This window comes from Cheilinus undulatus, linkage group 5, assembly GCF_018320785.1.
Source record: "Cheilinus undulatus linkage group 5, ASM1832078v1, whole genome shotgun sequence".
Taxonomy (NCBI): domain Eukaryota; kingdom Metazoa; phylum Chordata; class Actinopteri; order Labriformes; family Labridae; genus Cheilinus; species Cheilinus undulatus.
In genome coordinates, this window is record NC_054869.1 from 41,309,970 (window position 1) to 41,333,535 (window position 23,566).

The window sequence follows — 23,566 nt, forward strand, 5'->3', positions numbered from 1 at the left end:
ACAACTGTCGCCCAGTATCTTTACCAGTCAAAGCTTTATGGGAGGGTGGCAAAGACAAAGTCATTGTTGGAGAACACTCACTAAATCTTGACTAGAGTTGAGAAAAAGCCATGTGGGAGACTCCATGGTCAAGTGGAAGAAAGTTCTTCGGTGTGACGAGACCAAAATGTTGTTTGTTGGCGATCAGACAAGATGTTATGTTTTGTGGACATCACTACAAACATATCATCCCCACAGTGAAACATGGTGGTGGCAGCATCATGTTGTGGGGATGCTTCTCAGCAGTTGACCCTGTAAGGCTTGTAAAGGTAGAGGGTAAAAAAAACTAGGAAAAAAGCAAAATAGGAAAATCCTGTAGGACAATCTTATTCAACCTGCAAGGCAAATATAGCTTGGGAGATTAATTTTCCAGCAAGACAATGACCAAAGCATTCTGCGAAAGCTACACAGAATTGGTTTAAAGACAACAAGGTGAATGTTCTAGAGTGACCAAGTCAAAGCCAAGACCTCAATCCAATAGATAATATGATGGCAGTAATCACACGAGCAATAGCCACATTGTGGGACATGCAATGTAGGTTACTTGACCTGTAGTAGACTATGCTCCCACTTCTCTGTTATTAGATTAGCATCAAAGCCATGAGTTTTCTTGTTCTTGTGACTAATCTAAATTAAAGTCTGCCTGAAATCACCATGAGTAGTCAGAGAGCGTAGTACGGTGCATTCAGAGTCCGTCTCCTGCATGTACGTTGCAGGTGATGCTATGTCCATCACAGATACACCAGCATGACGCTCGAGGCAGCTGTCAATTACATGAGGCAGATTTTAAGCAAGTGTATTCCTGCTATCAGCAGCACCTTGTCCTAGTGCTTGATAATACAAGGCTGTGGCATCACTGAACACCCATTTCATCTTGCAAGTGTTTTTGTCACTTTCTAGCAAAGATTTTCACAAGTTTAGCACAGTGTGTGGAACAGGCACGCTTATGTGTAGAGGCTGCAGGCCTTGTCACAGTGGCTGCAGATTCAACTCCCAATCCTGATGCTGTTTTGTGCATGTCCCTATTCTCTTTTCCCCAAATTCCTTGTCTACCTTCAAGTAATAACCGCAACAGCCCAAACTGAACCTTAAAAAAGCAAAAATATAAAATATAATGTTCACCATGACTAGTTAACTGAAAAGGTAAAAAATACCCATACCCCTGGATTTCTTTTTGCATTTTACTGTTTAGCTCATTAGATAAAGTATGGCCTTTCCAGTGAAAAAATGGTCATTATTGGTCTTACTTACGAGTCAAAATGTTTCCAGGTTTGCTAATTAGTGGGGTCAAAATGTGTTCCACTTGTATAAGACAGGGATATTTGGCTCTTACCAAGACATCAGAGATTTTGCAACAGTTACTAAAGAGCAAGTAGTGGTGAGATCATTACACCGTAGAGAGCATGAATCATTAGTTGTACAAATTAAACAGTTCTGTGGAAATCAGCAGCAACTTAATCTCTTGTCCAGAGCTGGAAGTATTATTTGGACATTTTTAACCATACAGTGTAAAGTTACATTTTTCTGTCCAGTATAAGCTCCAGTAAGCTACATTTATATCGCCTAGGAGCATAGAAAAACAGACATTGATGTATAAATCAGAAGGCCATTAAAGTCCCATAAAAAGAGAAGACCAGATGAAAGCACAGTTAAGTTACATAAACAGAAAAACCAGGAGACGACAGAAGGAAAATAATCAAGAGAAGAAACCACAGCAGGCTGATTTTACAGACGAATACTGAGAGAGAAGAAAATGGTTACTGGAGGTGGACTTTTGGCAAACTCTCGAGACCACTATGTTAAGCAGCCCCGAAGAAGCTACTGGCCAGAGTTGACTGAGGCAAGGTTTCAACTTAAAATGAAGAAAAATTCTTGGAGATTTTTCAGTTTATTTCTGAATATCCAGTGAGACTTGCTGCCAATTTGAACATTTTTGGATCTCTTTTGCATTTTTGCCTCCAGCTTTCTTCTTCAGACACCAAAGAGTTGTAAATGGATAGCATCAGGAAAAATGAAAAGCGATGGAACTGAAAACTTTGTTTGAGTTGCATTTTTTTTAATGAAATGAATATTCAAGTACAAGAGGAGCTTGGGGTATAACTGCTAAACCCCTCCGTGCTGTAAGAAGCCAGCTGAGTAGGTCTGGGCATCTGATTAGGAGACCGCCTGGGTGCTTCCCTTTGGAGGTTTTCTGGGCTCATCCAACTGGGACGAGATCCCAGAATAGATCCAGAGCATGGATTATGTATCCCACCTGCCCTAGAAAAACCTCCGAATCCCCCAAGAAGAGCTAGACATGTCTGTCTAGACATGGATGGATGGATGGATGGATGGATGGATGCTCTATATACTTAACAGTACAAAAACTGGGCAAGGCAGTTTGTCTTGAGCCCAACACTGCAGAGACTCATATTAAAATGGCTTAAACAACTGTTTAACGGTGTGTTTCAACTGATGATTTGCATGTTTTAAGTCTGTGATGATTCAAAGAGGCAAGTTGTGGTGTTAAAGATCAGAGAAACAGCTGTAGACTACAGTATGTATGTACATAGTCTTATGTTTGGACAGAGTAGTCATAGGTGTCTCTCACTAGTCTCAGTTTGTGAGGACGGCCTGATTCAGGCAGATTTACACATGTGCCATATTCCTTCTGTTTATTGATGATGAATAAGCTCTGGGAGATGTTCAGTACCTTGGACTGTTGTGGTATCCATCCCATGACTTATACTTTTCAATAACCTTTTGCTTGGAGCGTTCTTTTGACTTCATGGTGTAATGGTAGCCAAGAATACTGATTAACCAGTGACTGGACCCTCCAGACACAGGTGTTTTTATACCGCAATCACTTGAGACACATTCACTGCTCCCACGATCCCCCTTTCAGTAATTGTGAGACTACTAGCAGCAATTGGCTGGACCTCTGATGGATTTGGTCAGTCACTATAAAGGGGTTAATATTTATGCAATCACTTAATCACAATCAAATAAATGAGCATTAATGCAGTCTTATGAAAAACGTTGTCTGAAAATTTGCTTAGGGTCAGGAGCTTTTGATAGGGCTGTCATTGGCTTTCATGCCCTGTGCACTGCATGTCAAATGCTGGGCTGTAGAGCTGGAATTTGGCGTGACTTTGAAACCATGCAGGTCAAAAATTGGGTCAAAAATGACTTCAATTCACACAGTCTACGCCTGACCTTACACAAAACAGACCAAAATCAGCCTCACTGTCCTGAGAGGAAGCTGCAGCCTAAAACAGAAGAGCAGTCTTTCATTCCTTCATCTTTGATACCTTCATCTTTGCTCTGCAAACACTATCTCTCAATTTTTCCACCCTCTCCTATCCCAGCAGATCATTCAGGGATTGCATTTTGTTTTATCGGGGGAATGAGGATTAGCATTGTTCTGGAAAATGTTATTCATAAGTCAACACGTGCGTACTGTTTTCGAAAACACCCATTTACACAGACATACACACCCTTACGCTCACTAAGCTTGTGAAAATTGAGGTCACAATTAGTTGTAGATGGGAAAGCTTACAGTTGGGAGGTGAAGTAGAGAAGAAAAGGGATAATTAGAGTGATGACATGAATTGCTTTGGGGGTTTTCTTTTTGGCCTACACTTGGCTCTCAAACAAAAACAATTTTGAAGCTTTTCAAGCTGCCAGAATCCAGGATCATATAAAGGTTTTTGGGCAGGTGAGAGAAAGAAAAATGGCAGAAGAGGATGGTAAACAGTGAATAAATGCATCCCAAGGTGTGAATATCTTTAGTTGTTTATATGTTGATTAATGAGGAGAGGTGTTAGAGGTCGGTCTACAGGGAGGCTGCAGGACGGAGGAAAAGGGTGCCGGAAAAACCTTGTAGAGGAGGTGGTTGATGGGAAAAAATGATTCCTCCTGATGTTAATGTTGTCAGCGGTGTCATAAACAAGCCATGGAAAAAAGACTAATGGGGCAATAGAATGGGCAGGAGCATGTGCCTGGATGTTAATGTTTAGAAGATGTTGATTAAAAAGTGATAGGTTTAGCAGCTGAGGGGGATGGCATCAGGGAGGAATAAATGATGGAACAGAGGGATGCTAAATAAGGAATGTGAGAGGGAGATAATGAGACTGGATGGAGCGATGCTAAATGAGGGAAAATGAGCGCATACGATAAGCATGGAAAACGAGCACTAATTAAGAAAAACATCAGAGAATAAGAGTGTAAAGTTTGGCAAATGGGGAGTAATATTTCTGTAGATCTTAATTAAGGATACTGATGGAGAAGACGGGGGATGATGTGTAGCGCTGTGAGCAGAGACGAGGTTTCATAATGAAAGCAGGATGGAAGAAGAAATGTAAAATTGGTCAAATATGACAGCTGAAAAGCAGAATTCATGAGCCATATGAGACCATCAAAATAATAAAATAAGTCCGTTTGAAAAGTTCCTGATTGCTATGCGCAGCAATCATGGAGGTTTTTGAATAAATGAATGCAAAATTAGAACCAAGGACACGCATGAATTCACAATAAAGACAAATATGAGCAAAATCAGGAATAGAGTGAAATCTTTCTGCTTAACAGGAGGAAAAAAAAGGAAGCAATGCCATGCACACGTCAATTTATTTGCTATTTGAGGGTGTAATTAAGGAGAAGTGGTGCCAGGGGTTTACTTGGGTGAATGCTTATTACACAGCCACATTAGGAAATGATGCGCTGAGGTTATTAGCTGGTTAAATGGTGGGGAGTGGTTTTGCAGGGATGTGAGCTTATTGTGTGTCTCCTGCTGCTGCTTGTGGAGCTGTTGATGCATCGAGATCTGTGGTCTGATAAACTGTGAGCAATCAGGAAGACATCCAAAAATTTCTGTGCAGTTTATTTTAACCCTGAATGTGAAGACATACTGTGTTACATCAGCATTAATGTCATACATGCATGTTTTGATTTCCACATTTTGGAGAGAAAAAAAGATTCCCATGTAGGATGTCATTTTTGTGCTGTGCACTCTGAATTGTGATGTCATCTGGTTGTATTAGTCTTCCTACCATATGACTGTTGTTTGGATTGTTTGGATTGTTCTCACCTAAGTCTACATTGCAGAACAGGTGCATCTGAAAAATTTGAATATCATGTAAAAGTTCCAATTTTTTTTTTTTTTTTAATTTACTTAAAAAAAACTTCCATAAATTCCAGATTCGTCTCATACAAAGTCAAACATTTCAAGACATTTTTTGATTTAATCTTGGTGATTACAGCTTTAAGGTCATGAAAATATTTTTTTTCAAAACCTATCTCAAAATATAAGAATATTGTGGAAATGTCCAGTTTGCAAGGGATTCCTGTACTCACAACCACAATCATGGGGAAGACTGCTGACTTTTCTCTTGTCCAGAAGACAATCATTGCCATCCCTCACAAGTAGGGGAGGCCTCAGAAGGTAATAGCTGAAAGGGCAGCAATGACCCTCTGTGGCTTACCCAGAAGGGTATAGTCATGGAAAGTTGACTGGAATGAAAGTAAAGATGCACAAGCAACATGGATGAGCTGTCAAACAAGAACATTGAAGAACTTAGGGGAACTTCTCAAAGAGCTGACTGAGGCTGGAGTCAATTTACCAAAAGCCATAACACACCAATGGGTCCAGCGTTAGAAGTGTTGTTTTTAGGATTGAACCAATCCTGAACCACAGACCTCATCAGTGTCTCACCTGGGCTATGGAGAAAAAGAACTGGACTATAGTTCAGCTGCCCAAAGTCCTGTTTTCAGATGGAAGTAAATTTTGCATTTTATTTGGAGATCAAGGTCCCAGAGTCTGAAGGAAGACTGGAGAGGCACAAATTCCAAGGAGCTTTATGTTCAGTGTTTTAAGTTTCCACAGTCAATGATGGTTTGGGTTGCCATGTCATCTGCTGGTGCTGGTCCACTGGTCTTTATCAAGTCTGGAGTCACTGATGTCAGCCAATGTTTAGAGGAAGACAAAAGACACCAGATTCAACAATACAGACAAGCTGGGCTTCATAACACCCCAGCAGTGCCACAGACTGATTGGCTCCATGCCATGTGGCATAGATGCAGAAATCTGTCTAAAAGGAGCTCCAGCTAATTCTTACATCATGAGAGAGTGGATTTTTGTGAGATGTGTGTTGTCACCAAGATTAAAATAAAAAAGGCTTGAAATACTTCACTTTGTATGAGATGAATCTGGAATATATGAAGGTTTTACTTCTTGAATTAAATGACAGGAAAAAAACCTGATTTTTCATGATATTCTGTTTTTTGAGATGTAACTTCTCCCTTGATGTCCTCTTCACTTAAATTGCACTCAGGTGTAGAAATTGCGTGTGTTTATTTGTATAAGAGAAATATGTCAGTTCAATCAAGTCATACTATCTTAGTATGCAGGGTTTATTTTAAATTTTAAAGGTGTCATATTTGAATTGTACAAAAAAGAAATGCATCTAAACAACTGATAGAAAATCAGCTAAACTAGCTGCAGTTTCAGCCTTATCTTTTTCCACTTGTAGCTTTACAAACAGGGACACAGAAAGCGGGGTTGCAGCAAAAATCTGGCACAATTAAACCATCAACTCTGAAAACACTCATGTTTAGCTTGTTTTTTGGGGACGTGTAGATGTAGTACACCTGTTTGTGTGATTGCTTTTGATTTGTTAATACGCTGTTACTTGTTTGTAAGAACTTCTGCTGAGGGATATGACTTGCAGCAGGAGCTTTTCATTTTTGAGTGTTTGGAGAGGTTTTCATCATAATCAAAGAAATCAAAGACATCAGATCATCCTGTCAGAAAGAGCAGAACATCATGTAAGAACTTGAGAACAACTTATGACAGTGAGACCTACGGCACATGCTCAAGCTGTCTTGTTACACACCGCCTATCTCAGAATGAAGGGGTCTTTCAGCAGCAGATTCACTACATATGATTTATCCAATGAACATTACACCACTGTTTTCTTTACATGTAGGATTCTGAGAAAATGAGGAGGGAAACAGTTAAAAAGTGGAGCTGCCTGCCTGATCAGCACCTACACAGTTATACAGTGGGAGATGAGCAAGAATGATGCATTATGCAAGAGAGAGACAGGAAACAAAAACTTGAATTAATCAGTTGTTCAGATTCATCTCAGCTGACCAGTGCAGGGTGTGTGAACAACACTGCAGTCTACAGTCTCTGTTAACAGACTCTCTCTAAACAGCTCTAATGTCAGTGCATTTATAGGCTGCACATTCACTCATCATTCTCACTGATCTGTGAATATACCATAAACCCTTCATACAGGTCATGTCCACTTCTGGTAAACATTTGGTACAAAGTCTACTTGTAAATTATTCTTCCTTCTGTATGAGCTGCTCTTAATTAAATCTTTAAAATTTCATGTAAACTCATAAAACATGGGTCTTTTTAGTGCAGAGTATGTGCTCATCATATACTTCTCTCTGCACTCACAACTGGTGCTGACTTCCAGTGTCCCCAAACTTTACATTAGTTCAGCAAGCACATCTCCTGCAGTGGTATTCTTGAAGTTGAGTTGTATAAAGTAGGGGTTCCAAAACTTTTCAGCCCATGACCCACAAAATAACAGTGCCAGAGACTGGGGACCCCCTCTGAATTTTAGGGTGGTTGAGGCATTGTTGAATGCAGCCGTGCACATTCAAAAATAATCAATTGCAGACTTATATTTTAAAGACTTTTTCAAAATTTACTTTGCTTTCAGCATAAATCTCACCAAATGGCCATTTTTTAATTTCAAATTTAACTAATCGTATGCATAATGTATGTATATATATATATATATATATATATATACATATATATATATGTTTACAAAAGTAAGTAAAATACAATTTAAACCAATTTTAAATATTTGTTGTTTTTTGAATGCATCTTGCAACCCCCTCTTAGTGTCTCGTGAGCCTCAAGGGGTCCTGAACCTGCTTTGAGAAGCACTGGTATAAGGTCTATCCATCCATCCATCCATCCATCCATCCATCCCTTTATCCATCCATCCATCCATCCATCCATCCATTTATCCATCCATCCATCCATCCATCCATCCATCCATCCATCCATCCATCCATCCATCCGTCCATCCATCCATCCATTCATCCATCCATCCATCTGTGGTAGCAGGCTAAGCAAGTCAGCCAAGACATCCCTCTCCCCAGCAACACTGTCCAACTCTTTCTTGGGAATCCCGAGGCATTCCCAATCTAGACAGGATATATAATCCCTCCAGTGCAATGTGGGACTTCCCGGAGGTCTCTGTCCAACTGGACATGCCTGGAAGAACGCCACAGGACGGCGCCCAGGAGGCATCCTGATCAGATGCCTGAACCACCTCAACTAGGTCCTTTTGAAGAGAAGGAGCAGTGACTTCCCTCAGGATGTCTGAAGTCCTCACCTTAAGGCTGAGCCCAGAGAGGTAGATCAACTGATAAATGGAGAGCTTTGCCTTTCAGCTCAGCTCCCTCTTCACCACAACAGCCCGGCAAAATGCACACAAAACTGCTGATGTTGCACCAATCAGCCTGTCAATCTCACGCTCCCTTTTACCCTCACTCGTGGACAAGACCCCAAGATGCTTAAATTCCTTTCGTCCTCCTTTACCTTCTGCACCCGGTATAAGGTACTTGGCAATAGTAGCGACATTAGCTCAAGAAATGTCAGTGTGTGTTGCTTCTTTAGGCTGGACCGACTGGTGCCACAGGCAAGGCTGTACATCGCTAAAGACAGGTACAGTTGCTCTGCATAATTTATCAAGTTTTAGATAAAAATTGGCAGAAAAACCGTTTTGGGTAAATTGTACGCTTTCTCAAAAGTTGTTGAAGCATTTTATTTTTCACTTAGAAAGCCTGCATGTTTGGCATAACTTCAGGCAACTTTTGGCTACATGTTCTTCTACCACAGCATTTTGTGCAATGCATAGTAAATAATTCAGCCCTGTGGCTGACTGGCAACCTAACCAGATGTGCCCCGCCTCTCACCCAGTCATAGCTGGGACTGGCCCCGGTCCCCCCGACCCTGAAAATGATAAACAGTATAGAAAATTAATGAATATTAGATACTATACAATCAAAATACACATAGATCTGACTTTAGCTTCCTCCTGTGGGAGTGTTGTATACTCCACTCTGATTTTACTTGCACAGAGTGAACAATCAGGTCATGCCTGACTTTCAGACCATGCAGTTTGAGCACCTTATTCATAGCAATTTTATTTTTGGCTGCTTGTCATAAACAATTCAGTTGTACAGTGTGAGCTGAGACACCACCATGACATTTAAAATACGTTTAAAAACATACAGTGTTCACTTTACTGTGTGCTGCTTTAATGTTAGTGTGTAAAGCCTACTAGAAAACACACACAAACATTTGGTGTGTTCTCCTGCACCACAATCACTCTTAGTTCTCCCTCCCTGTCTCTCCCTCTCTCTGGGTCTGTACAATATTGGGTTATGAAGGACCTTGGTAGCTTACAGTGTAGATCGATGCAGCTTCTGAGAGTCTTGCTGGCCTTTAATGTGATATTCTGAGTGGACAGCTTTTCTTCAAATGCGCCTCTTAATCACATCACAGATAAATCTCAGCTCTTGGTGTCCTCTCTCTCCCTCTCTCTCTCTCTGCCTCTCTGTGTGAGTTAGAGAAGTCCCCCCATGCTTGTGTTATAGAATAATATGCGTGTCCTTTGTATGCAGACAGTTGAACGTCTGGCCTGCAGTCAAGACACGGCTTAGCTGGGTCACATTGAGGGCACCGTGCCGTGTATCATTGTGTAGCATAAATCCTTGTATCACAGCTGAGGTGAGATGCCAAATTTACAAAAAACCCAGCTGGCACCTAGTCACAAGTTACTTAGCAACAGAAAGCAGGTTTTTGACTCTGATCTGACAGTGGGTGAGCAGGAGGCAAAGAGGGATTATGCACAATAAAAAAGACACTGAAACAGATTTTTTTTATTTACAATATAGAGAAAAAAAATGCCTTAAATGTCAAAACAACTGCTTATTCACTGTAACGTCTACATGATATATGAAGAAACTAAATATCTACTTTAACAGAAAAAATACCCTCCAAACATGAACTATTAAACACTATTACGATCTTCCCTCTGCTACTGAAACTCACATAAAAAATCAGAATTCAATAAAGTTGGCAGAGGCAGAAATTTGCCCAAAGAAAGAGAGCTGCAAGCCTGTCTGCATTAGAGTTACAAAAAAATCATTTAGCTCATTGGAAAATCCCACCCTTAACAACTGCAAATTTGTGTGAATGGACAGTTGCAGACTTGGATCATACTGTGCATCTGGAAAATATTCAGACCCCCTTCACTGTATTCAGTTTGTTATATTGCAGCCTGATGCTACAGTAATTTAAACTCTTTTTTTATCACATTAATCTTCACTCAGTACCCCATAATGATAAAGGGAAAAGAGTTTTTTTTTTAAAGAAAAAACTGAAATATAACATTAACATAAGTATTAAGACCCTTAACTCATTGAAACACTTTTGCACCAATAACAGCCTCGAGTCTTTCTGAATATGATTCAACAAGCTTTTCACACCTGGATTTTGGATTTTCTTCCATTTTTCTTTGCAAATTCTCTCAAGCTTGGTCAGGTTGGATGGGGACCGTCTGTAGACAGCCATTTTTAGGTCTCTCAGAGATATTCGATAGGGTCTAGGTCAGCGCTCTGGCTGGGCAACTCTAGGACATTCACAGAGTTGTGTCCCTAAGCCACTCCCATGTTGTCTTGGCTGTGTTTTTAGGTCCACCCCTATAGCATGATGCTGCCACCACCACATTTCACTGCTGGGATGGTTTTGGCAGGTTATGAGCAGTGCCTGGTTTCCTCCAAACAGTTCAGTCTTGGTATTATAAGACCAAAGAATCTTGTTTCTCTCAGTCTGAGAAACACTTAAGGTGCTTTTTTTGCAAACTTCAAGCAGGCTTACATGTGTTTTGCACTGAGGAGAGGCTTCTGTCTAGCCACTCTGCCATAAGCCCAGATTGGTGGAGGGCTGCAGCAATGGTTGTTTTTCTGGAACTTTGTTCCATCTCCACACAGGTTCTCTGGAGCTCAGTCAGAGTGGAAAACGAGATGATGTCACGAGTCAGCGTCTGTTGTGCCTTGCTTGAATAAAACAACTTTTAAGGACCTTTTTTGAGCGCTGTCATCTCGTTTTCCAGTAAGTCCATTTTTGTTGTGCACCTTAAGAAGTTTATTGTTTGGAGGGTGCTCCTATTTTATTTTCCCTGTGCTCAGTCAGAGTCACCATCGAGGTTCTAGGTCACCTCCTTGGCCATCACCTGTGCTCTTGGGAACTTTCAGTGCCGCAGAATTTGTTTTGTAGCCTTCCTTAGATCTGTGCCTTTTTAAAAATCCTGTCTCTGAGCTCTGCAGGAAGTTCCTTTGAGATACTTGCTTGGTTTTTGCTCTGATATGTATTGTCAGCTGTGGTGTCCAACTATGCATGGAGGGATTTCCTCCAAACACACAAATATCCACTCTGACTCCAGGAACTGGAAGTACAAGGTCATTATGACTCATGGTTTTCCATTGCCTTTAGTTACAATAAAAAATTACACAACCAGAAAATACCACCTTGACCCACAACTGTACTCTCACTTACCTGTGGAAGCTTAAAGCCACCAAGTAGTGCTTCTTGTGAGTCCTTAAGCAAACCAAAAAATTCACATCGAGGCCTAAAGGTCAGTCCTGGGGGTAACTATTTTACCAAGAGAGAAATAATCCTTCCTTCCTCCTATTTCTGACAGTGTCTCTTTCCCTTTCTACAGTCGTACAGCACATAAAGAGGCACAACATTGTACTGAAGAGAGAGCTGGGAGAGGGAGCCTTTGGGAAAGTCTTCCTGGCTGAATGTTACAACCTCTCACCTGACCAGGAGAAGATACTGGTGGCTGTCAAGGTAAGAGTCTGATGCTCATTTTTATCTCTTTTATTGAGCAACACATTTAAAAGTTTGAGTGGTTCAAATGTTAAACTCAATGACTAAGTTTGAAAAAGTTTGATTCAACAAGCCGTTCACCAAAGTTCAGGGGAAGGCATTGGTTTAAATGAATCTTACTTCATGTAGCATAGAGTTAAAGTTAAAAGATGCCACGATAGTGCCCAACTGTTGCTTTGTCTGCTGTCTTTTTAAGGGATGTGCTCAAGGGAAACGCGGGGGGAAGCCTTGCTGAAACTTTCTACACATTTTCCTAAATGAATTTGTCAAAAGGGATACTGTGTTTGCTTTAAAGAAGACATGTAGCATTAAGATCCACAACACTAGAGGAATTCACAAACCATTTGATGCTGTCAAAAGAAAGTTTCACATCCATGTTGGTTGTCTGAGGAAAAGCACTGTCCTCTGTCAGCCATCGTAACTAACCGTTAAATGTTAGATAAACAGTTGCAGTCAGCTCGAGCTGAATCCGATCCAGTAAAAATACGTTTTAAACTGGAAGAGGACACACATCTGGCAGAGCAAAAAGACTCATGTTTGTACATATGCCAGGCACTGTGGCAATACATTTGCAGTAGATTTTGTAAATAACAGAAGTATTAGCAGCAGGACCAGAAAGAGAATCGAGACCTAACTGTTGAAAGTATTTGACAAAGTCTGAGTAACATCATCCATTTGGTTACTGAACATATCTTTTAATGCCAATTGTGAAAGCTTTATGGGAAACCCCCCATACAAAGTGTCTGGAAAGGACAGGACTTTTTAAAAAATTCCCAGAAGGTCACATTCATTACGGGTAGTTCAACCAGTTCAACCTCCATATTTACCTCTTTATTCTCCTCAAATGAGGCTGATTGGTGCCGTGCATTTTCAGACTTGGCACAATCGTTTCAGATTTTCAAGATGGATAAGCCTTATGACAGACATGGAATCCGGCTAGTCCATCTGCCTTGCAACGTTAGCAGGCCTCACTCCTGCTGACAAACAGCTGTCCCATGCTGATCCCTATCAGCCATGCCCCAATTACACCTAACGTGAATCCTTTTTAAAAACCAAAATGGATGAGTTATGAATAATTCTCCCTCACTTGTGTGTCCACACAAAGACCTGAAAAATTCAGAGCATTTCTTTTTAATCAGGCTGTAAGTTAAAAATAAACTTTTTAACCTGGCGTATGTAACTTCCAGAATTTTTGCAGCTAGCCTCAAGTTGACACTTGAGGAACTGCAGTTTTTTTTTCACTACAACACTGGATTCCTTTTTTGACACTGCAGATTACTAATTGAATTAAACATACAGACCTGTGCATCAGTTTTTAGGCATGTAGGGTGCTAAGGCTTTGTCACGGGGCCAAGTGTGCCCCAACCTGGGGCTGGAGAAAGTGGGGCCAGAGTCAAGGTTGACACATGTTGACACGTGGAGTCAAGGCCAAGCTCAACAGCATCTCTTTTTTTCCTGGGCCTATTCACCACTTTTAATATGCCTGGAGACTAAAGGCGGGTTTCAGGCCCTTGTGACATCCACAACCAGGGGCTCATGGAAACCCTACTACCTGGACAGTATCCTCAGCTGTGTTTCCTCACTTCATCCATCCTTTACTCCAGACCTGAGCAAGATCAGTGTCATTATTGTCCTGATATTGTAAAGATTATTTAGCATTTGAAACATAAATGTCCTAACTGCTTCAAGTATTGCATCACACTAACTGAAACTCCAACAACTCCAAAACACTCTCGTGGACAAGTTGTGACCTGCACATTCACCACGCTATGAAATAATCATGGAACATTACGAGACAGAGATGTTTTAAAGCTAAATGCAAAGCTGGAACTACACTCCAGACATGGCTGCTGCACTGTGTCACTCCGCCCAGTGGTTTACTCAAGAAATAGTTCAGAGTATTTGCTCCATGTGTCGTAATGTTACATAATTATATGTTATTATTTCATAGCCTGGTGAATGTACAGGTCACAATTTGTCCACGTGAGCATTTTGGAGTTGTTGGATTGTGTATTTGATGAGTTTGAGGAGGGAAAGCCGGAATACCGTCTGCTTACATTGAGTTGGAACAGCAGCTCCAAACTTGGCAGCGCCGATCTAAAAATAGCTTGCACTGACAACTAAAGGTAACAAACCTATTACTAAGACTATAGGGATTATGGCAATGGGCGAATTTGCCAAAATGTTGAAGTATCCCTTTAAGTCAAAGAAAATCAAGGAACTCTTCCTGTCCAACACTCCTGATCCCTTGTCATCTCCCTGTTTTCTTGTTCCTCACCGATCTCAATGTGAGCAAAAGAGAGAAAAATAGGAACAGGACAGAAACAATGCACTGCCACGTCACTTGTGGGCTGTCAGGGTACTACCGGGAATCAGTGGAATCACACATCACTTTGTCTCCGAGGCTGGATTGCATTACATGCCATTAGGACACACGCTATAGGGATACATTTTACAGGGTATACTGGCCTGGACCATCCTAGGGGTTTGTAAAGGGATGATAAAAGATAAATCATTCATTCATCCCAGTCTTTTCATTAGACAAAAAGCACAAACTTTATTTTTCTCACTCTCACTAACCAAACACCAGACCTAGAAGGGCCGATTGTGCAATAAGGAAAACAAATATTCTCCAGCATGTTTTATAAAGAAAGATCCTCAATTTATGAGGAGTTTTAATATGAGATATTCTGGAAATCCTTCATCCTTGAGAGTAAATGTTGGCACAAAAATAAAGCCCCTAATGTCATAACCAGATTTGCAGTTATTGCTTTCTGTGCTGAGATCTGATACTCGAGATTCATGTGAACTATTGAGCAGATCTGAGGAGATGATGGCTTGATGCGTGATGGATTTGTGGCAGCTTTAAAGAAAATCTTTCACATACCCTTTGAACAGTTTAGACTCTATGTTCGTCATCTCTTAACCTCAGTTTCCTCGGCTATTGTTAGAAAATCGTTTCTTTCTTTAAGCAAAAAGGTGGAATTACACTCAAACCGCTGACTTCCTGGGTTCAATTAAATGGTTTTCCTGCAAGCATCCTCCATCTCCCCATCAAGCATGCCTTTTCTCCTGGTCTGCGGTGAAACAGGATCTGATTGGTGAAGAACTTCTCATTAACAATACATGACCAGTGAGAGACCCCCCGCTCCTTCCTTTACCCCTCCACTTCCTGCGTCTTCAGCCCTTCACCTCTAACTCTCACCTGCAGTGCTTCTCTCCCTCTCCATCCTCTGCAGTTCCTCAATCTCACTTTCCTCTACCTAAATCCTCCACCTTCTTTTTCTCCTCCTGCACCTCCTGTCTCTCTCTGCAGCTTAGCTCTAACCCTCTCGCTGGCCCCGTTGATGTTTGCTGCCAGCTTAGCTTCAGTTCGCTGTGAGCGCTCGGTAAAATATGCACCTGGAAAAATTCCCCGGAAGCAGATTTCTTGGTTGTAAAACAAGATGCTGCATTGCTGACTGCACATCAAATCTGGTAAAACATTTTATAATCAGCACTTGACTTAGACTAAATATAAAAATGTGCTCCTTAAACAGCATGTAGACACGATGTAGATGAATCATTTAATCATTAGAGTCACTTTATTGATTTAACTCGCTCAATTGGATCTTTCTTCCTTTTCAATTAGCTAATGTACCACCTGCTTATAGTACACTCTTCCTGCTTTTCCTGTCCTCATCTTTTTGTCAGCTGACGACAACAACATGACTCAACATTTCTCTCCACTTGTCTCTTCCTCCTCTTCTGTGCTGCATCAACAAACAACAGATGTGATGAAAGCTGGTGGGGAGACAGAATTTTCTAATAAATTATGAAATTGCCTTCACTTTGCCTGGTTTTAAAGGGCCAATTCACCCAAATTAGAAAGCAAACAAAGAGGGACTATTTCTTTGCTTAGGTACAGTGGTGAGAGGATATATGATAGAAATGAGCTTTAAGTTTGAGATCAGTTAACTACATTTGTGAAGGAAATGCCTTCTCTGTCACAGAGGTGGTCTTAGTCATTTTGAGGCCCCGGGCAAAGAACAATGAGGCCCCTCCTCATTGAGCTAAAAGCAATAATGGTGAGATTCTAGTAAAAATTGAGTGATACCCGATTGGTACAGCTACAAAAATACAAATCATACTCAGAATATTTGGCATTGTGTTGTTCTTTAATTACCAGAAATGGGAGAAAACCCCCCAATGCATTGTCCAGGGACAGGGTGGGACCCTTTTTAGCCCTGGAATATCATGACTCAGAGCAGCCCCCCTTAGTTCACAAGCTTCCACTGAAGATATACAAATGTGGATTTAGTGTGTTGATTAAAATAATGCTTCAGTATTTATATGTTCTTAAAAAGGCATTAAAGGTTACTAGTACCATTCAGGTATAAATATTTATGATGGAAACAATTTTAACATGTGTGATTGTTCACATCAGCATTACTGACAGCAAAAGTTGAACTGAGCTCAATACTTGGACCTCGCAATGAAACTGAAATAAAAATCAAGTTTAAAAATGGTAAGAACTACTTTCTCAAGTCATTTCAATTCCACCCACTGTCCTCCTCTATCAATAAAGGCACAAAAAGCCCAAATAAATCTTCTTGGGAGGTGATTGGAAGAATCTGCCACATTCATAAAGGGCCAACCAGAGCTGATGGACTGCCGCTAGCGCAGATAATTACTGGCTGAGCTTCTCGATTAATGAAAATTGATGCCAGGGCCAAAACATCTCATCTGCCAAGACAAGCTTGTGGCTATATAGGCTTGCTCTAAAAAAGAAATGTGGCTCAGTTCAGATTAAACTGACGTTTTCTTACAGCTACATGCGAGCTAATAGCAGCCATTGGATGGACCAGCAAACTCAACCCCTGACAACTGCAAACACAAAGCAGACCAGGAGAAGAGCAAAAACATCTTTTTCGTCATGAAAAGCTTTCAGTGTTGCTCTCTGCCCTTGTTTCAATAAAGAAATGTTGTCCAGTTCTGACAAAACTGCAGCTGTGGCTATGCCCAAGGTAATCACTCCACTGGCAGCCATTGTATACAACCACTCACACAGCAATTAACCCTTTCTCCTGTAATTATTATAAACTCATGCCAAAGCAGGTGGGCAGGAGCGGAAACCTTTTCCACATTATGAAAAGCTTTAGGGGTTTTTATTCTTTATTTAATATAGAAACATGGTCAAGTTCTAGTAAAACTGACGCTATGCTAAAGCTATGTCTAAAGTCATCACAGCAGTGGACGCCACCATTGCAAACAGCTTCGAGTACAACTTAACCCCGCCCATAACTACATTCTCCTCATATGATGCTGATTGGCTCAAACGGTGGAGAGGGCGGAAGAGTACACCAGCAACTAGTGAGAAGTCCCTGAACTCTAGAAATTTCCTTTTAAATTCATTTTGGAGATCACTGACATCTCCGAAATATGACTCTGATGTGACAGGGAGTGGTAGTATTCTCGGGACCAGTCCTTCAGTCATCAGAGTGGGTAAACCTTGCCTACAGTTGGACTTGAAATTGTGTAGTGTTTGCCCAGCCTAAGAAGCAAAACTACAGCACCTGTTACTGTATTTTCCCAGCTGCAGAGAAACCTTCAGAGCATGTTTACACAATTTCTTCAGGAGATGGGCTCTCTGTGAGGAAGTTAGAAAGATTTCAAGCACTGGAAAGGATCCCTGGAGGGAAAGTGATAATGTTACCCATAAGTGAGGCATTCAAAAGTCACTAATTATTTAATCATAGTCATATCAGTGTACTTATGTAGGTGAGTTAACTCTAAAAGCTGTTATAGCCAGGATTTATTACACCATTCACAGGCATTGTAATATTGAAATTGTGTTGCAGACTTCTCTGCCTCTTACACTGACTTTCTGGAAGTTTCTTTAGTATTTGTGCTGCAGCCTGATAAAAAAAAAAAAAAAAACATTATCAAGAAACATGGAGTATTGCCAAGATTTGTCAGTTCATTTAATCATCACTACAGCCAATTTCTCTGTTCAACAATGAAGTAATTTGAAGTTGATTTTCCTTTAACCCCCCCCCCCCCCTTCTGACTACATTGTTCCTCATGTACTTACTGCACTTATGTTGCACTCTGTTGTGCATGGTATATTACAGAAACATGTTCTGCCGTGTATAGCTCATTACAATAAGCTACAGCCACTAATCGAGCGTAATGGTTCTGGGTGTAGAGTTGGCTATCAATCAGCCAGTCAGGCGTAATACAGGAATGAGTTTTACTGTTACTGTACCTCATACTCGGAGGCCCCATCGATCATGGGAACACGTGCACGTACATACAGAAATATGCATGCTCTGCTCCTGTATACCATCAATCATCAACACCCACTTTAATAATGCTGCCTTCACACATGTTAATATGAGCTGCTGCTTCCTGAGCTGGAGGTTGTTGATTGCTTTAGATTTGTCCTGGGACGAGTGTGCTCAGACTGGATGACGAACAGTCAACGTTATGACTGTTTCCCTGAGAATAATGCTGCTGTGAGTCACAGGCTGAGATAGATACAGGAAATGGTGCATATGTAGATATCTCACAGGCTCTTTTACCTCTCCTGAGTTCAACATTATTCACAGTTTTACCATCCAGTGAAGAATACTGGTTCCAGTGGGCCAGGTGTAATGTGTGCACCAGGGTAGGAATTTGCAGGGCAGCCCAGAATATTGTTGATTTCTTTCCTCTCTTTTGTCATTAACCCTTCATTCATATTATTTATATTCATGTCATTAGTGCATCGCTAAGGAGCCATGAAGCATTTAATCTATGTTCCAGGGAAATCTCTTCACAATGCTGCACTTCTTCTTAATTGAAGTATTGATATTTGGCACCAGCTATTTGTTAACTGTGGCACAAGAGTCAGGACAATGACATATTGCTGTATCGATATTTTGTCCCACCCCTTGCATGTACAGTGTCATTTTCAGATTCATTCATTAAAGTCTTTAGTGGACTGTTATTGATCAAATAGAGATAATAAATAAAGCTAAATCCTGGGGGTATTGGCACAAAACCACTTAAAAATGCTGCTTTTGAAAAGCTTCTAACCCTGACAGACTTCAGTAATACTTTAGAAATCTAATCTTTATTGCATAAGTTCTACAATATTCAAGAGCTTCAGGGAGAATTCTGCTTTGTTTTTGTGCTTTTTATGCCTCTATTCATAAATAGGGATAAGAGATTTGGGGGATCATGTGGGAAAGACGCCACAGGCTGGACCCCGCGTACACTGGGCACACCTTAACCCAGGGCTGTCCACAGAATTGGCTGGGCCCCTGAAAAACCTTGAGAATGGGCCCTCCCCAGCTGTGGTTTATTGATAGTGCTACACATTTGTGTTTGATCAGTGTTATTGGTGCTAACAGTGGCTAACAGTTTCCTCATTTTGGAGCTAAAGCATGTCAAGCTTTTGCTGGGTTCTGATGTTGGAATTATTTGTTTGTGTTACTTTTTAACCCCCTTCCACAACTTTTATGTCCATTTTGCTATTTCCTTATGTCACCTTTAACCTATTTTTACCATTTCTTAACCAAATTTTTCTGCTTGTCGTCCATTTTTGCCACTGTCCATGAAGGTGCATATTCATCCAGGCCATGGTAATCCAAACATTTGTCAAGGCAAAACTCAATCAGGTCCAGTTGGCCTCTTGATGAAGTTTTTGAAGTTTTGAAGTTTTGAACTATTTTTCCACTTCAAACCAAATTTTACTGTTTTCATTCATTTAAACCACTGTTTCCATTGTTAAACATCTTTGAACCCATGTTTGCCACTTCTTTTGGCCTCATTCAAGCAATTTTTGCTGCTTTTTAACAGTTTGCACCCAGGTTTACCACTTCTTTTAGCCAGCTTCAATCCATTTTTGCCTTTTTTGCCTATTTTGCCTCCGTTCACAGTTATTTAATTAATTTGCATTGAAGTAATCTCAGTGTCTTAATTTTGACAAATGGTTTAATTCATACTGAATTAAACCATTAAACCAAGACACTTTATATATATGTATGTATATATATATATATATATATATATATCTTTGATTAGAATGGATATTATTCAGGTTAAACAACCTGTATTTAAAATCTCAATCAAGTTGCACTCTTTACTGGTAGTACAGATCTGTGGTTTTAGCCAAGAATCATCCCAATGTCATCATTATCTGGCCTTAGAAAGTACATCTCTGTAGACCACTGTTCCCAGTTTGGTTTCTTGTATTTTTTTTTTTTTTTTATTATTCAATATGTAAATTTAGGACTTTAAAATCATGAAAATGTTGAGTTTATCATGTCAAAATTTCAAACTTTCTACAAAAACAATATGGTTTTTTTTTTTTGTAAATTTTTGACTATAATCTCGATTTTTTTTTCTTTGAAAAATGGACTGATCTTCTTCAAGATCTTTTAAGATTGCTCAAATGTGATGTTGTACATCATGAAATCAGTATTTTACAAAACAATAATTGCAAATCTAATTCTGAAAATGTCAGAGCAGGCAGGGCCCTGCACTCAGTCAGATCTTTGGTGCTTTATCTAGGTGTGCCTGAACCCAGGTTGGGAACTTAACCATGGAAAAAGGAATTTGTTATGGGTTGAAAGGAAAATAGGAGAATGATTGAAAAGGTCAATGTTTGATTACAAAAGGTGCAGATGAATACTGACTTGTACACTGAGCTAAGAGTTTATTCGAGTGAAATAAGAAATGAAGGAGCAGTGGTGGATTTATTTATCATCATCGTGGCTGCAGGGAGACGCTGGCATGGCTAAAGCAAAGTGTGCTGAAAGGGAAATGAAGCATGAAGCTTTATTACAAAAGCATTGCTACAAATTTACACCTTTAAAAATGGTTGGCTTCAACATTTAAAAAAAGCCATTTTCCCTGCTCTTAAATATTATCAAACAAAATGTTTAGAAAAAAAAAGGTGAAACAAAGAATCTCTTCTTATTGTAAATTCAGCCCAGTGAGCAGACACAGATTTCCCACACATGTCTGATATCACATTTCAGGCCGAGGTTGAAGCTCAGGCTTTCATACAGTATCCACAGAGTTACAATCCAGCCCATAATCATCATGTAATATCACATTACTTACAGTAATGTACATGACCAAGCCATGGTTTTATGACCCATGATTACTTAAATGTGGGTGGGTGGAGTTTCAGCCCGTCTCATTTTCTGGTATCTCAGCGTTGTGGCTGAAAGGTCGCGTTCATTTCCTCCTTCCTGAGCTTTCTTCTCCTTGTCCTTTAAAGCTTTATTTGTAACAGGAGCTTCCATGTGAGATGTTAGCACAAAGGCAGGGCGCACACACAAATGTATATCCATATCATAGATTGTAGGAAGACAATCAATTATTCATGTAGGACAGGAGGAATTTTCTATATTTTTCCTGCTTTGATGTGAAATAAATCGAGATCCCGTATCACTTTCATTTCCTGCGTCTCCTCCTCTTTTCTCTCTGACTCTCTCACCCTCTCTCTCTCTTCTCACTCGCTCACAGATGCTTGTGTTACACAACATCCCTGACAGGTTTCCTGATTCATGGAAGGCAGACCATGATGACTTTCAAAGGGAACTAGGGAATTTAATGAATGTAAACAGTGTTGTACATCATAATGGCTTACATTAATATGGAATGACTCCATTATTTTTCTGCTCTGCCATTGTAGCGGCACGTTCTCTGAGCCTGTAATATCACTCTGTTTGTGTCGAGTCACTGTAAGTCACTTTTTACAACATAAGACATTTACATTTTCAGTTGGACATCCGCCAAATGAAGTGGAGCAGACTGGATGCACTGTGAACGTGACTAATTGGAAACAGTGTATGTGGCATACTGTGTGAGTTTTTAATTTGTCAGTGTATTAAAATGTCACTTCTGTGTGTGTGTTTGTGCAGACACTTAAAGAGGCCAGTGAAAATGCCAGGAAGGATTTCCACCGGGAAGCTGAGCTGCTGACCAACCTTCAACATGAACACATTGTCACTTTCTATGGCGTGTGCGTGGAGAGCGACCCTCTCATCATGGTGTTTGAGTACATGAAACATGGAGACCTCAACAAGTTCCTCAGGTACACACCTGTTTATCATCACATCAACATTTAAATGTAGTCCAATGTAAATATCATTGTAAACAAAGGCAATTTGCTTAAATAGATATGTATTTTCCAGTGTTTAACTGGTCAATTTTTGTCATAAGATAAAGACATCTTTGGATACTTCAGAGTTCAGTTAAATCTATCATCAAGAAATGTAAGGAACATAGTGCATATGTAAACCTGCCTTCGTCAGGCCGTCCTCACAGACTATGTGAATGTGCAGAAAGACTAGTGAGAGAGTCCACCAAGACACCTATGACTACTCTGAAGGAGTAAGCTGAGATGGGAGAGACTCTGCATACAACTGTTGCCAAGGTTCTTCACCAGTCAAAGCTTCATGGGAGAGTGGCAAAGAAAAGCTGATGATGAAGAAAACTAATTAAATCTTGACTAGAGTTTGCCAAAAGACATGTGGGAGACTCTATGCTCAAGTGTAATAAAGTTCTTCAGTCTGATGAGATCTGATTGGCCATCAGACAAGACGTTAAGTTTGGTGGACACCAAACACTGCACATCACCAGAAACACACCATCGCCACTGTGAAGCACAGTGGTGGCAGCATCATGCCGTGGGGATACTTCTTGGAAGCCAGCCCTGGAAGGCTTGTTCAAGTATAGTGTAATATGAATGCAGCGGAATATAGGAACATCCTGGAGGAAAATCTTCAGTCTGCAAGAGAACTACAGCTTTGAAGAAGATTTAGTTTCCAGGAAGACAGTGACCCGAAGCATACAGCGAAAGCTACACAGAAATGGTTCAAAGACAACAAGGTGAATGTTCTGGAGTGACCGAGTCAAAGCCCAGACCTCAAACCAACCAATAGAGAATCTGGCTGGACTTGACAAGAGCTGTTCACGCCCAATCCCTGTACAACTTGGAGTAAAAGTGTCCAGATGTGCAAGCCTGATTGAGACCTATCCACGCAGACTCAGTGCTGTGATTTCAGCCAAAGGTGCATCTGCTAAAAACTGACTTAAATGGGGGAATATTTATGCTGTTACTTATTTTACATAACATATTTTTATCTAACTAACATTAATTTGTTGAAATCTGTTTTCACTTTAAAATAGAAGGTTTTTTTTTCATTTTTTTTGTTTGTTTGTTTGTTTTTTTTCTGTCAGAAGAGCCAAATTTATTGACCATAATTGATTTATAAAGTCAATCAAAGGGTAAAGCATTCAAGGCAGTGAATTTTTCTAAGCACTGTATTAACATATGTACACTTGTGCTTATAGAAGGACCAAGACCAGAATACAAGAAAAGCACACATCATGTGCAACATATTAATGTGACAGTATAAGCATTTTGCTCTCTGTTTACATATTTGAAATACATTTCCATCATCTACAGGTGTCCATACAGTGTTTGCACATATCTATACATACATACATATATCAGCATATATACAGCATACTGTATATCTATGCATCCACATGCATGTAAGGTGCAGTCAGACATGTACA

At 40.3% G+C, this 23,566-nt stretch overlaps 1 protein-coding gene across 1 annotated transcript in view; it reads left to right on the forward strand.

Moving 5' to 3' along the window:
* The window catches only part of ntrk2a (neurotrophic tyrosine kinase, receptor, type 2a), a 178,664-nt gene that overhangs the window by 121,480 nt on the left and 33,618 nt on the right, over positions 1-23,566 (forward strand). Inside the window, exons 15-16 of the mRNA XM_041787159.1 lie at positions 11,835-11,965; positions 21,904-22,076. Of these exons, the coding sequence (XP_041643093.1) occupies positions 11,835-11,965; positions 21,904-22,076 (304 nt within the window). The remainder of the gene's footprint in view (positions 1-11,834; positions 11,966-21,903; positions 22,077-23,566) is intronic.